The sequence below is a fragment of the Prunus avium genome, chromosome 1 (genome assembly GCF_965620075.1).
Source record: "Prunus avium chromosome 1, drPruAviu1.hap1.1, whole genome shotgun sequence".
In the NCBI taxonomy this organism is placed as follows: Eukaryota; Viridiplantae; Streptophyta; class Magnoliopsida; order Rosales; family Rosaceae; genus Prunus; species Prunus avium.
This window is the reverse complement of record NC_142284.1, coordinates 62,268,421-62,281,778: the sequence shown is the minus strand read 5'-3', so window position 1 is coordinate 62,281,778 and position 13,358 is coordinate 62,268,421. Positions and strand designations below refer to the sequence as shown.

Below are 13,358 nucleotides of genomic sequence, written 5' to 3'. Positions count from 1 at the left end.
TTTTCGTTGTAATAAATTCATTAAGTGCAAGGAACAATAACTTTGGGGCATTGCTAGATTATTTCTTCAAACAAATTCATTTCAGGCTGCATGAGAACTCCCGGGGTAAGTAGTACTAGGCTAGCTGAGTTTAGCCTCTATTGGCCATCTTTCAACTTGAGGATAAGAAACAAAGCACGGAATGTTGAGCACAATAGCTTAACAAAGCACCGATTTGATTCTACTTTGTAAATAATAAAAAACCCTGAATTAGACTGACTTCCCTTTGTAAAAGCGTTTTTGACTTACACAAGTAGTTTTTCAGTATTTATGGTTTCTTCCAAATCTTCCCACTTAACAAGAGATAAACGAATGGTCGTAGCATATGCTTTTCTATCTTCCCTTTTCCCCTCCAAATGAAGTTTTATTACAATTGGTATTTATCACAATTAGAATTGAGCCCCTTTTCTTTTCTCCAGTTTGTACAATATAATCAATCATGTTTCCCCCCCATCCCCATCAATTGGACAAGCTTGTGCCAGTTTCTTTAGATTTTCAATGATCATAACCAGTCTGTTGTTAAGTCGATTGACAAAGCACCTGGGCATCCATCCAGCAGGATCTAACTGGATCATGAAAACAAAGGAAATTAAATAGCAATCCTGCTATTATTAAATTAATGAATGTTGTTGTTAAAGAGTAAGAGTAGAGTACTAGTAGAGCACCTGAACAACATAGGTGACCATACAAGAGTCACCTTCAAGCTTCTCCACTACCCATCCTGATTGCAACAGCAGTCCCCTGATTGCATTATTTTGCTTTGGTTGCAATCCAGCAGCTATCTCCTTTGGAAGTGAAGCAACTGCTACCACCTGCGCTGCACATCCCCACTGTTAAAATTTCACAAATCATTCAAATACAATACGGAGTGTCCCTCCTACGTACCAGGGTGCCATCTTCCATGGTTTCACGTCGCTCATAGACTATGAATTCTCTATTTCTAAATAGAGGCTTAGCATTATCTCCAAACTTGAGGCGGATGATGCTGAGGTTATCTTCAAGATCTTTTATGTACCTTGCTTCTACCAGATCAGGATCCCATTGCTGCAGTAGCAGGTTGAATAAATTAAAGAAGAATCCAACAAAACAGTTACTAGTTATCTCTAAGCCAGCATCGATAAGTAAGTAGTTGACCTTGGCAGCGTCGATGGCATTGGCAACAGTAATGAATTGCTGGGGTGATACTGATGTGAGCAGCCAGCGGCTACGGAAGGTGTGAAAAGATGCAGTTTTTTCAGACCTGCGTTTTGATATCTCTACTTCGTTGTCGAGAGTAAGAACCTTCCAGCCATCATTGGCATTATTCCCGGTCCCAACCCTAGTGTCCCTGTTCGAGTCTGAAGCAGACAGTAACTCTTGTATGCAGCTTTCACTTGCAAACTGCACATACCTTTTAAGCGAGTCCTCACTTATGGACCTGTGAGTGAATTCATTTGTTGTTGTTGTTGTTAGTAATTAATTAATTACTCAGACTCATCATAGATAGTAGAGAAGATAGAATGAAAATGAATTAAGTAAGAAATGCTAGCTAGCGATTACCAGGATCGGCTGCAAGGTGCTGGACTGGTCATCTCTAATCTCTTGTCTTGTGGTGATCTGCTCTGCTCTGAATTGAATGGAGTTGGAGGCTTGTCTCTTTTCTTTTCTTTTCTTTTCTTTTCACATTAAGCTGCTTGCTTTAAGCTTAAGGGAGATTGTGACTTATTTGTGAAAGGACGGTGGAAGGATATATAAACAAACAAGGAAGAAAAGTTGATAAGTGTAGTAGTAGAATATGAATAATATCAAGTGGGCCGAGAGGTGATTGGAGCACATGCAATGCCAGAGGAACCTCCATGATTTGGAACTGCACTTGTCTCTCTCTCTCTCTCTCTCTCTCTCTCTCTCTCTTCAAAAATCAGAAGAATAGTGAAATGGGTGGATGGATGGATTGATTCTTTTGTTGTCAAAAAAGGGGTGAGAGCAAGGGTAGGGAAGATGATATGCACATGGAGTGTTGGAGGCTTTTAAAAATAAAACAAGGCAAAGAGTTGCAACTTCCAAGCAAGAGGACAGAGGAAAAAGAAAAACAGGCTAAAAACTAACAGAAACAGAGTGGCAAAAAAGAATGACCAATAGTAAGCTAGCTTAAGCCAAAGACTGTTTTATCATCTAAGCTTTGCCTGGTACCGGGCGACAAAGACGCCCCTCAAACACCCACTCTCCTTTGTTCATTAGGAGGACCCCCAATCACGTGCCTTAGGATAATAGGAAGGACCTTCTTCTCTCTCTCTCTCTCTCTCTCTCTCTCTCTCATATAACAAGCACATTTTAGATTAGGCCAGTTGTCCAGTGCAATAAAATTAATTAATATTCCAATCCAGTCATCTGCAATTGTATGCGGCCTGGATTTGTGAAATTTGGACTGATGCTCTTCATCATGCTTGTAGTAGCAGAATACTGTGATTGTGCAGCAAACAGAACACGAGAGAGCGAGTGTAATGGTTTTTGGGAACTAATTCACTAAAACAATTATAGTTTACTTTTAAATATGTATATATATGTATATATCATAATGATATTCCGACCCAGGATAATGCTAACTTTTGGAACCAACAAAAGAAAAGGCAATGATAAAAGGGTGCATTTCATTTGCACTCATTATTACTGCCAACTATTTTAATTGGATGGGAACATTTCCTGCTTCAAAAAGCCTTTAGCTTTGAGGCTCTCCACTGTGTCCCTGACAGCATCTTCAACTGGTTTAAAGACCATCCCCAGATCGATCAACCTCTTTGCAGCATCCTTGCATTCCTTTAGGCCTGGTTGGGTTTCCTCACTAAACCTGTAAGTCGTTCAAGTCAACATCAACATCAACATCTACTTCTCTCTATGGAACCAGTCAAACCAGTAACAATGATATGATTCGATCAACAGGAAGAAAAATGCTATCTAAATCTAAACATGTTCTACATTGTCACCAAACTGTACCGATACAAGTTGGTATCAATGACAACTTTAATTTTGTTTTATTGGATTATCTTTGGGTTCACTTGAAGCCTGTTTCCATCTGACATGCACTGCCCAATTAACCTTGGTCCAATTTGCCCCAAACAATTTGAAATTCTTACTATCTATGAAAAATTATGGAAAGGCAAAGCTAGTTATAAAAAGCCTTTCCCTTAGACCATACAAGACCACCCTAGGGAAAGAATGAAGAATTGATGCAATGAAAACAAAAGTGATTACAAAGTTGTTAAATTACACTACAAGAACTTCATGCATTCCAAGACATTAAAAGTAGTATAGACAATCTGGGTTGTGGTTAAGGCTTAAAGGTGTCACTCATAGTTGGGGCCCATCCAGGACCACCTCATGGTTTAGACAAAAAAAAAAAAGTAGTATAGACAATCATTAGATTGATACATATCATCTTTCAAATTCAAAATTGTCAAATCATCAAGACCCGGTGCTGTGAAGCCCCTTAGGACTGTCTTGAAGCAAAAAAAAAAAAAAAAAAATGGGGAGGGGGTGCTTTAAAAAAAGGGTTTACTGTTGATTTACCCCCTGAACTTGTACGAGATTTTCAATTTGCATTCTCAAATTTTTTTTTTTGGAAAATTAAGTACACAAACTAATTTTTATTGCCAATTCCCCCCCTACCGTCTAAATCTCAACATTTCATCCAATTTGCCGTTAAATATGAGGGCAAATTGGTCATTTTATATGTTGAAATAATATAAAACAAAATAAAAAATTATTTTAATAAACAAAGGGGCCCACCCACTTCATCTCTTTCCCTTTTGTTGTAATTGAAAATACATAGGGGAGGGGGGGAGCTCGAATTGGAAAGGGAGAAAGAGAGGGAGGAGAGAGAGAGAGAGAGGAAGAGATGTGGAATAGGGAGGGTGGCTTGTGGAGGTCGTCATGGGGGAATGGGGAGAGAAGAAAACCCCAAGGTGGGTGGGGGTTTTTTTTTTTCTTTTTCGTTTCTGTTTTTGTTTTGTTTTCTTTAATTTTATTTTTAAAAATATAGTTTTTAATGATTTGACGGATTTATTAGATGACATGTTGATTTAGACGGTATGGAGGAATTGACAATAAAAATTAGTCTGTGTACTCAATTTTCCAAAAACAAAGGTGAGGGTGCAAATTAAAAGTAGCGTACAAGTTCAGGGGGATAAATCAATAATAAACCCTTAAAAAAAATGACACCTATAAGCATACGGAGTCCAGCTTCCAGAAAGAAAAAAAATACAAAGGCAATAATGAAAAAAAAAAAAGCATACAACTCGTAAAATAACTAACCAAAATAGAATGAGAGAATCTCCAATCTTTGTGTAGGTAAACAGCAATAACCAAATAATCATATAATGTAAATGAGGCAACAAGAGAATATAGTCAGTAGTGCACCGCATTGAATGAGATCATTGCACTGATATAAGGTATACTTCAAATTGCCCACTACTTGCAATACAACAAATCCATCACTTTTAAGTCCCATTTGAGGATCATTCAAGGATCTTCCGGTTCAGAACATTCCCACTGAAGAACAGGTTGTGGATGTTTTGACTAAAGGTTTACATAGTCCAATCATTGTTCATTATTGTTCCAATCTCAGGCTGCGATTCCCCAGCTGACATCGAAGGGGGATAAAGTTTAGAGTATGGTCATGTGCTGCTAAGTGATTGCTTAGCTATTAAGCGATATAGTCGGTTATGTGTCGTAAGCATTCTACTGAATATGTATACTCAGATAACCAAGGTGGTTGGTGTGAGTGATTCGGCACTCTCATTCCTTAAGAGAGGTCAGGGGTTCGATCCCTGCTCTCGTACGGAGTCACCACTTTGGCCAACACTTTACCCCTTATGGGCCGACCCGGTGTGAGTGGAGATTAGCCTGGGTTGTGGTTAAGGTTTAAAGGTGCCACCCATAGTTGGGGCCCATCCAGGACCACCTCATGGTTCAGACCAAAAAAAAATATATATGTATACTCAGATTCTCTTGTAATTTCATTCATTCAGAAATACAAAACCAGAATATCATCTTCTGAGTTCTCTACTGTTGTGAATATATATATATATATATATATATATATATATATATATATATATATATATGTATATGTGTATATATATATATATGTATATGTGTATATATATATATATGTATATGTATGATAAAATCTAGCATATATAAAATCAACAAGTAAATAACAAAAAGTAGGGAACTTTGACACCAACCTGTGAAGTGGAAATTGAGGATAGAGTTTGGAGACCGTGTCAGCAAAGTGAGAAAATTGGAAGGTACCATTGGTGCAAAGGTACCTGCCAGAAGCAGCAGGAGTCTCAAATAGCAAAAGTTGTGCCTGGGCAACGTCTTGAACATGGACGGCCCCCAGCCAGTGATACTCTTGGGTATCGTCAGAACCGTGGAGCAAGTTGAGCAAAACAGCACAGCTTGCATTGAGAGTGCTAGGCTGCAGGAGCGGCCCAAGACATGTGGCTGGATGGATGGCCACTACATCCAATCCATGCTTCTCTGCAAAATCCCATGCTGCTTTCTCACCCAGTGTCTTTGACACTGGATACCATTTCTGTATGTACAAAATTAAATAATTATGAAAAATGCACATTCATCCTCATGTTCATATCGGTTGCTAACAATTATACCTTTTAAAAAAAAAAATACAAGGATAGTCTAAATTACTCTAAATTAACCTAATTTACGGGGTGGGAATACGAACTTGGCTGCAAACTCACTGTCCTGGCCTAACCCACATCTGTGATAACGAATATACTATTAAAATGAATGAATTCACAATTTCGCAATGATCAGATTCAGAAGTACCTGGCGGGCTTTGCAGTAATCGAGGTCGGTCCAGGAGGACTCGTCGAAGGGCTTGTGGGGTGGCCAAGAGGGGTTGGGGACCATGGCAGAGATGGAGGAGGTGAGGACGACGCGCCTAACGCCGAAGCGCAAGGCGGCTTGGAGGACATTGAGCGTGCCCTGGACGGCGGGCAGCACTAGCTCAGCCTGGGGGTCGGTGGGGTCCTCGAGGGTGCAAGGGGACGCCACGTGGAAGACACCGTGGCAGTCCTCGATGGCTCTGGCGACGGCGTCGGCGTCGAGGAGGTCGGCCTCGAAGATGGTGATATTGATGTCGTGAGGAGGGAGGCCACAGGCAGCAGGGAGGTTGAGGAGGTGGGAGGAGTCGGAGGCAGGATAGACGGAGGCGTGGATGCGGGTGTAGCCCTCTTCCAGTAAAGTCTTCACCAACCATGACCCTATGAACCCATTGGCTCCAGTCACGCACACCGCCTCCTCCTTCTTCTCCTTCCTCTTCTTGTCATCCATTCTCTCAAGTCTCAACTGAGGTGTGTTTGTCAAGTGTCAAGTCTCAACTGAATCTCTCTCCTGTCTGCCTCTCTTCTTTACTTCCTTGTTACCGGATTAACCGCAACAGTCAATTAATGTGTTCCACCAAAAACACTCGAAACATTCTCTGCGCCATATCTCAAACACAATTCGGTTTCCATGCCGGCTAACAACTACTTTGCCCGTTTGGTTCACCAAAGGGATTTGAGAATCACTTCCTATGTCATTTCTTATGTTTGTTTTGAGTAGGCAAAAGGTCGTTTTTGGTCCCTGTAGTTTGCCATTTTTGCCACTTTGGTCCCTGTCGTTTCAATTTGATCAATTTTGTCCCTGTAGTTTTCAATTTAAACAATTCAAGGACAATCTTCAATTTCTGTCAAAATAGAGTAACTGTCGTTAGTTGTTGAGGGGCATTTCAGTCAAAAACAAAGATAACCAAACCCCCCCACCCCAAAAAAAACCAAGAATAAAATAACCAAAAAAAAAGTAAAAGAAGATACCCAGATTATCCAAACCCCACCGCCACTATCATCCTCCCCGACCCCAGCAAGGAATTGGCCTCAGAATTAATGGTAAACAGTTATAGATATGGTTTCTCTGGGTTTGCAGCCAAGCTCACAGAGTTTCAAGCCAAAAATTTTCAGGTATATTTTAAAAATTATTGCTATATATACGTGCAATAAAGATATGTCTGGTTTGCAATGATTGACAATTATTTAAAATATAGATATATAATAGATTCATGAGCTATACCTTCAGATGTCATCATTAAGTATTGTGCTCATTGCTTTTTATCCTTGCAGTTCTTGCTGAGAGTGTTCCAGTATTTCTTCAATGGCGTTCATGTAGTGGCTGCAAATTCCGGGAATTTTTTGAACCTTGGCGTTGTCGCCGCTGCGATTGATGACCATTTTGATGAAGCTGAGGGTGGGTTCAGAACAGAGGGCGAGGAAGGGGGATCCGGAGGTCGTCGCGGAGTGGGTGACTGCCTGGGTGTCGCGGCTAGGTTTGGGAGAGAGAGAGAGAGAGAGAGAGGTGGAGTTTATTGAGAAGTTTTGTGGTGGGAGGGTGGCAAGGGTTGGATATTGGGTGGGTGGTGTTGGGCAGTGGCTTGTTGGGTGGGGTTGGAGTGGTGGTGGGTGGTGATCTGATGGTGAAGTTAGGGGAGGGGGAGCGGACGGGAGAGAGGGAGAAGAAGATATTTTTTTATTATTAAAATTTTATTTTGTATTGCTTATTTTTAAAAGGAATTAATTTTTTAATAATTTGACGGAATTGCCCTTTTACAAGTAACGGAAGTTTAAAAAATTTGATAGAAATTGAAAATTGTCTTTAAATTGCTTAAATTCAAAACTACAGGGACAAAATTGATCAAATTGAAACGACAGGGACCAAAGTGGTAAAAGTGACAATTTACAGGGACCAAAAGTGACTTTTTGCCTTTTGAGTATAATGGAAAACAAAGTTTGTATAGTTTTCAATTATACCCATATTAGAGCAAATCCAGCAGCAAATTTTGGACTCGGGCTGGGGGGTCTTGGGTGAAAAGCGGGCTCCAGCAGCTAGGGCTAGCCCGAGTTGCTTGTGGGGGCCACGAAGATGGCTGGCCTGAGGGCAGGTCCAGCCCCATATCCAAAACTCAGGCGGGCTGACGTCATCAATGATGTCAGCCCTGTGCGCACCCAACGGCTCTAGGACACGTGGCGTCGTCTGGGCGCTCCGATCGCGATTCTCTCTCCAATTCAACGACAGCCAATATTTTTGCTATAAAAATATATATAAAAAAATCCGAAATTTTAAAAAAAAAATACTAGAATTTTTTTCTATAAATACCTACAACTACTCTTCACTTTCAACACCAAATCCTCATACATTTTCTTCTACTTCTACTATTATTCACTTTTTACTCAACATTTTATTTACTTTCAAGTTTTATTTTTCTTTATCATCTTTATGACTTCTTTTATTGACGGTGTTGGGGCATGGAGAACCATGGAAGATGTTTTGTTGTGTGAGTGTTGGTCCAAATTTCTCATTGTCCCGTCACAGGCAATGAGATAAAATTCTTTCAAATGTGGAAAAAAATTCATTCCGAATTTTGTGAAAGATCGGGTTCGATCCGTACGGAAATGGCATTATCTAGTAGGTGGAAAATTCTCAATAAAGAGTTGGGGAAATGGAGAAATGCTTTGGCAAAAGCGATGGACAACCGTAGAAGCGGGGAAAATCTTACCGATAGGTAAATTATTTGTTATTTTTGTTTTATTAATTTCAATGTCCTCATATTTTTTTATAAATGTTTCTTGCATTGTCAATATTTTGTTAATATTTCATAAATACCCAATATTTTTGTTAATAGTTCTTGCATTGCCAATATTTTTTAATGTTTCTTGCATTGCCAATATTTTTTAATGTTTCTTGTATTTCCAATATTTTTTTATAAATAGATTGTGCAAGCACAAATGTGGTTTGGTGCTACTAGGCAAGGAAAAAAATCTTTTAACCATCATGAATATTGAGAGGTAGTAAAAAATTGCAAACATTTCATAATTATTCCCACGGGTCCGACCGTTGTGTTGAACGAGATGCCACTCTATAATTCAACGGCATCAGATTCGCCTCTCGATTCCTCGATGAGCGAAGACTCACCCATCCAAAAGGAGCCGAGGCCTATTGGGAGAAAGGCGGCAAAGGCGAAGAGAGTGAGTAATTCTACTAGTAATTCATCTAAATTTTTGGAGGAAATTGCAAGGCAAAGCGCCATGAGACTTGAAATTGAGAAGAAAAACCAAGAAGATGAGAGGATATTTCAAGCGGAATGTGTAAAAGAAAGGGAGTATGTACGCAAGCAAAACATACTCAAGCAGGATCGGGAAACCATGGCCATGGATACAAGCCATATGTCCCCTGAAACAAAACAATTTTGGAAGCTAGAACGAAGGGATGTTATGAAATGAAGACTTTTTTGTGATGATGGACCTAGCAACACGGATTGGTTAAATGATCAAAACCATTAAGTTAGTTTGCTTGCCTTTTATTTTCATTGTATTTTAATGTTTTATTTTGAAAATTAGTTGTAATTCATGCATTCAATAAAATACCTTTTTATTAAAAACATTCCATACATAAAAAAAACAAACCACATCCAAAGCAATAAAAATAAACAAACCACAACCAAAGCATTAAACAAAAAAAGCATAACAAAAAATAAAACATAAACATAATAAATAAAACAAACTTCTTCACTTCACTTCATTCACCGTCATTGCCTTTCACCGCCCATAAATGCTCCATCAAGTCAACTTGACGTCGTTCATGAATATAAGACGATTGCATCTCCGTATATCGATCAATCATACGGGTCATTACACCACCGTCCCTAACCAACGGTTCATGCTGCACTGGTTCTCCATTTGGCCCCATGGGTTTTTCATAAATTCGTGTCAAGGCCGTGTTCATTGGATCCGGTTCATACACGTCTTCAGAATTGTAATCATACTCATCCTCCACAATCATGTTATGGAGGATGATGCATGTCATCATTATGCTCCTCAGCACCTCCTCATCAAACAAACGTGCCGCACCCCTAATAATAGCTCATTGGGCTTGGAGGATACCAAAGCACATCTCCACATCTTTTATGTACCCCTCTTGATAGGCAACAAAAAATTTTTGCTTCTGGGATCGGAGATGCGGAATTGACTTGACAAATGTGGTCCACCTCGGGTAGATGCTGTCAGCTAAATAATACCCATTTTGGTAAACGATATTGTTGATTTGATAGGTGATATTTGGGGCTTCACCTCTCAAAACATCATTGAACACCGGGGATTGACCCAGGACGTTCAAGTCATTTTGAGATCCGGCAACTCTGAAGAAAGCATGCCAAACCCACGTATCAAAACCTGCAATGACTTCAAGGATGATGCTTTTTTGGCCTTTCCGATTCCCATAATCACCTTGCAAAGCGGTCGGGCAATTCTTCCACTGCCAGTGCATGCAGTCGATGCTACCAATCATTCCTGGAAATCCTATCTCTTCGTCTTTTTGTAGAAGCCGTTGTAGGTCCCTGGGCGTAGGTCTACGCAGGTAGTCCATGGTGTACAGAGTTTCGACTGCATCACAAAATCTCACTAAGGTCTCCAAAGCAGTGGACTTCCCCATCCGGGCAATCTCATCCACTTGATCAGCAGATGAGCCATACACCAACATTCGTATAACAGCTGTGAACTTTTGCTCGGGAAGCAGTCCCAAATTTCCAACAGCATTTCTCTTTTGAACAAAATATTCATCATAATTGCAAATATCATGCATGACTTTATTGAACAAATGGAGTTGCATTCTATATCTCCTTCGAAAATCAACATCAGAGTACAGAGAAGTTGGGATAAAATAATCTTCTAGAAGATTCTTACCCCAAGAATGTCTATGTCTGTCCACATTCGGGCCACGACCTTCTCGTGAACCACGACGGCTCTAGTTTTCTTCATCATGCATAGCCATTGCTGTGACAATTTGCATATCCAGTTTTACCTGTGCCCTTTTCCCTGCAGCTCGTCTACGCCTTCTTTCTCTAAATTCTCGCATTTGCCTCTCCAAGACCTCGTTCATGTTTGCCATTGGAGTATGAATTCTAAAATATGAGAAATGAAAATAAAGAGAAGATATGGTGTGAGAGGTATGAGCTGAGGCTCTGGTTTTATAGAAAAATTTTGGCCGATAAGGATGACGTGTGACGCAATTTTAGAGGGTGAAAATCTTATCTGAAATTTGAAATTCAGATGAAATTTCATTGAAATTTGAATTTTGAAATGTATCTGAAATTTGAAATTTGAAATTTGAAATTTATCTTAAATTTGAATCCGAAAATTTTATCCGATTATGAGATATGAATAGTATTGACACATAGGAACCCAAAAATCTTATCCGAAAATATTGTCCAAATTAATTATTTAAGTAAACAAATTTGTGAAAAAAAACAAAAAAATGAATAGTATTTGCCCTAAACCAGGGCAACTGTTGGAAACCAACATTACTTTTTGCAAGGGCAGTCACTATTCACATGAATAGTGGCTGCCCTAGCCCCCCGTTGCCATGGCAAGGGGCAACTGCTAGAAATGCTCTTAAATCAAAAACAAAAAAATGCATATTGTAATTCTAAATTGTTAATGGGACAAAATGGTCATGAAAAATGTGCATTTAATATTGGTTCATTTTCCCCAACTTTTCCATGAGTAGGGAAAACAAAACCCAAGTTAGGAGGATGGCTTCACTTTCCCCCTACTTTCCTATGTGTCAGGCAACCATTTCCCATATTTGGACTTACCAAACACGGGAAAACAACTGATTTCTCATCCATAAGTCTCCTTTCTCATGAACAAAACGGATTTCATTGCAATTCGTGTTTATTTAATAGATTGATTTACAGTAGTACCCCCTTAGATTTTCGGTTTTTACACAAAACCTCCCGAGGTTTAAGAAATTACAGTAACATCCCCTAATGTTTTAAATTATTTTCACAAAACTCATTTTCATTAATTTTTTGTCCAAAAATTGATAATTTTATATAAATAAAAAATTGTCCAAAAGACAAAGTTAGCCTTTGAGATTAGATTACACATACATTCACTAAGGTTGCTTTGTCATGTGCACACGTTTTTTTAAAATGAAATCATCAAGTTTTAGATGAACAATCAACGAAAATGGGTTTTATGAAAATTATTTGAAACTTCAGAAGGGTGTTCGTATAATTTCTGAAATCTCAAAGGGTTTTGTGAAAAGTCAAAAACCTGAAGGGGTGTTAGTGCAAATAACTATATTGATAAGGTTATTTAATACACAATTTTTGTTTTGTTTTTTAATACACAAATTGAGTCTCATATAATATATAATTTTGGATATCTTTGAATTTTTTTTTTTTGTTTCAATGAAATTCAAAGCTCTAGGTATTTTAAAAAACTTTTTGAGTAATATTGTTGAGTTTAAAAGTGTTTTATTTATTTATATTTTAATGAAGCAATATTGAAGTTGGGGTTTCAAACTCCAAAATCAATCAATGTGGTCTTTTATTTTTGATCTACACATCAGTTTGTTATTTGATATTACATTTAGGCAAAATTTCACTTGACCACCCACTTTAAACATGTATTTTCATTAAAATATAACTCATTTTAGTATTAAAACTCATGCTTTTTCTATAAAAAAATGTCATCTTTACTCAAGCTTTACAATGTCACAGAATTTTTACGGTGCATTTGGATGAGGGAAATAAACTTGGGATTTTGCAAAAGTCAGAATTTCTAAATTGACATGAACCAATTCCAATGTTTGGATAAAAAAAACCATAGAAATTTAGAAATTCAGCATGGGATAAAACATGGAATTTGGAGATCATAAATCCCAACTTTAAATTCTATCTAAAAGTCGTTATTTTTAAAATCCCAAGAGAGATTGAGTTTTAAAAAAAGATAACTTTACAAATAAATGTTAAATTCCGTGTTTTAAATCCGTCCCCCAAACAAGAAACTTTACAAATTCTAGAACATTAATTTTCATCATTTTAAATTCCATCATTTATGAAATCCTTTACCCTTCGTTTGGATGAAGGAATTGAAAATTATATAGAATTCTGAAATGACAATTTAGATTTCTATCATTTCAATTTTTGGCAATTGCATATTTCAGTGTTCGGATTTATGTACGTTAAATTTTATAAATGTCACTATGGAAATTGTGAAATATCGCATATTTTGGTGAAAATTAGACACGGGAATTTGATGCCCCAATTTCCACAATTTTTTCCGCGCGTCATTTAATAAATTCCAGGCTTAAGTTGCCAAACAAGAGAATTGTCAATTTCTCCTCTTAAATTCCCACTTTTAGCTAAATTCTGAATTATTTTCTCTCATCCAAACAGATGCTTATACTTTTAAATTTGTTGGTGGCATTACCAAATTTAACAT

General features: G+C 38.2%; 3 protein-coding genes and 1 long non-coding RNA gene across 6 annotated transcripts; 1 reads left to right on the top strand and 3 right to left on the bottom strand.

Annotated features, from left to right (window-relative positions):
- Positions 1–344: 344 nt before the first annotated feature.
- On the bottom strand, positions 345–2,077 carry LOC110765620 (Polyketide cyclase/dehydrase and lipid transport superfamily protein). The gene is made up of 5 exons (XM_021968783.2): positions 1,579–2,077; positions 1,174–1,456; positions 925–1,083; positions 705–851; positions 345–605 (listed from the first exon to the last, which is right to left on the bottom strand). The coding sequence occupies exons 1-5, from the start codon at positions 1,608–1,610 to the stop codon at positions 477–479; spliced, it is 750 nt and encodes a 249-aa protein (XP_021824475.1). The 5' UTR covers positions 1,611–2,077; the 3' UTR covers positions 345–476.
- Positions 2,078–2,515: 438 nt separating this feature from the next.
- Positions 2,516–7,289, bottom strand: LOC110765803 (NAD(P)-binding Rossmann-fold superfamily protein). 3 transcript variants are annotated; one of them, XM_021969040.2, is made up of 4 exons: positions 7,150–7,289; positions 5,869–6,769; positions 5,262–5,614; positions 2,516–2,863 (listed from the first exon to the last, which is right to left on the bottom strand). In XM_021969040.2, the coding sequence occupies exons 2-4, from the start codon at positions 6,373–6,375 to the stop codon at positions 2,698–2,700; spliced, it is 1,026 nt and encodes a 341-aa protein (XP_021824732.2). In that variant the 5' UTR covers positions 6,376–6,769; positions 7,150–7,289; the 3' UTR covers positions 2,516–2,697. The 3 variants fall into 3 exon arrangements, with proteins under 3 accessions (XP_021824732.2, XP_088111678.1, XP_088111681.1); XM_088255552.1 differs by having other exon boundaries at positions 5,869–6,726; positions 7,150–7,287; XM_088255555.1 differs by lacking the exon at positions 2,516–2,863 and adding an exon at positions 3,567–4,654.
- Positions 6,776–7,324, top strand: LOC110765740 (uncharacterized). Its single transcript, XR_015836760.1, has 2 exons — positions 6,776–7,040; positions 7,200–7,324. It is a non-coding gene; the product is annotated as an uncharacterized LOC110765740 (long non-coding RNA).
- A 2,669-nt stretch (positions 7,325–9,993) lies between these two features.
- On the bottom strand, positions 9,994–11,016 carry LOC110765739 (uncharacterized). Its single transcript, XM_021968947.2, has 2 exons — positions 10,930–11,016; positions 9,994–10,668 (listed from the first exon to the last, which is right to left on the bottom strand). The coding sequence occupies exons 1-2, from the start codon at positions 11,014–11,016 to the stop codon at positions 9,994–9,996; spliced, it is 762 nt and encodes a 253-aa protein (XP_021824639.2).
- Positions 11,017–13,358: the final 2,342 nt, after the last annotated feature.

Coding starts and splice junctions, on each gene's coding strand:
- LOC110765620 (XM_021968783.2), bottom strand. CDS start 1,610: ATGACCAGTCCAGCACCTTGCAGCCGATCCTG. Junction 1,457..1,578: donor GCACCTTGCAGCCGATCCTG/GTAATCGCTAGC, acceptor ATTCACTCACAG/GTCCATAAGTGAGGACTCGC. Junction 852..924: donor CCATGGAAGATGGCACCCTG/GTACGTAGGAGG, acceptor TGTGCAGCGCAG/GTGGTAGCAGTTGCTTCACT.
- LOC110765803 (XM_021969040.2), bottom strand. CDS start 6,375: ATGGATGACAAGAAGAGGAAGGAGAAGAAGGAGGAGGCGGTGTGCGTG. Junction 5,615..5,868: donor ATTACTGCAAAGCCCGCCAG/GTACTTCTGAAT, acceptor TTGTACATACAG/AAATGGTATCCAGTGTCAAA. Junction 2,864..5,261: donor CCTCAATTTCCACTTCACAG/GTTGGTGTCAAA, acceptor AACGACTTACAG/GTTTAGTGAGGAAACCCAAC.
- LOC110765739 (XM_021968947.2), bottom strand. CDS start 11,016: ATGGCAAACATGAACGAGGTCTTGGAGAGGCAAATGCGAGAATTTAGA. Junction 10,669..10,929: donor CTGCAGGGAAAAGGGCACAG/GTAAAACTGGAT, acceptor TTTGTTCAAAAG/AGAAATGCTGTTGGAAATTT.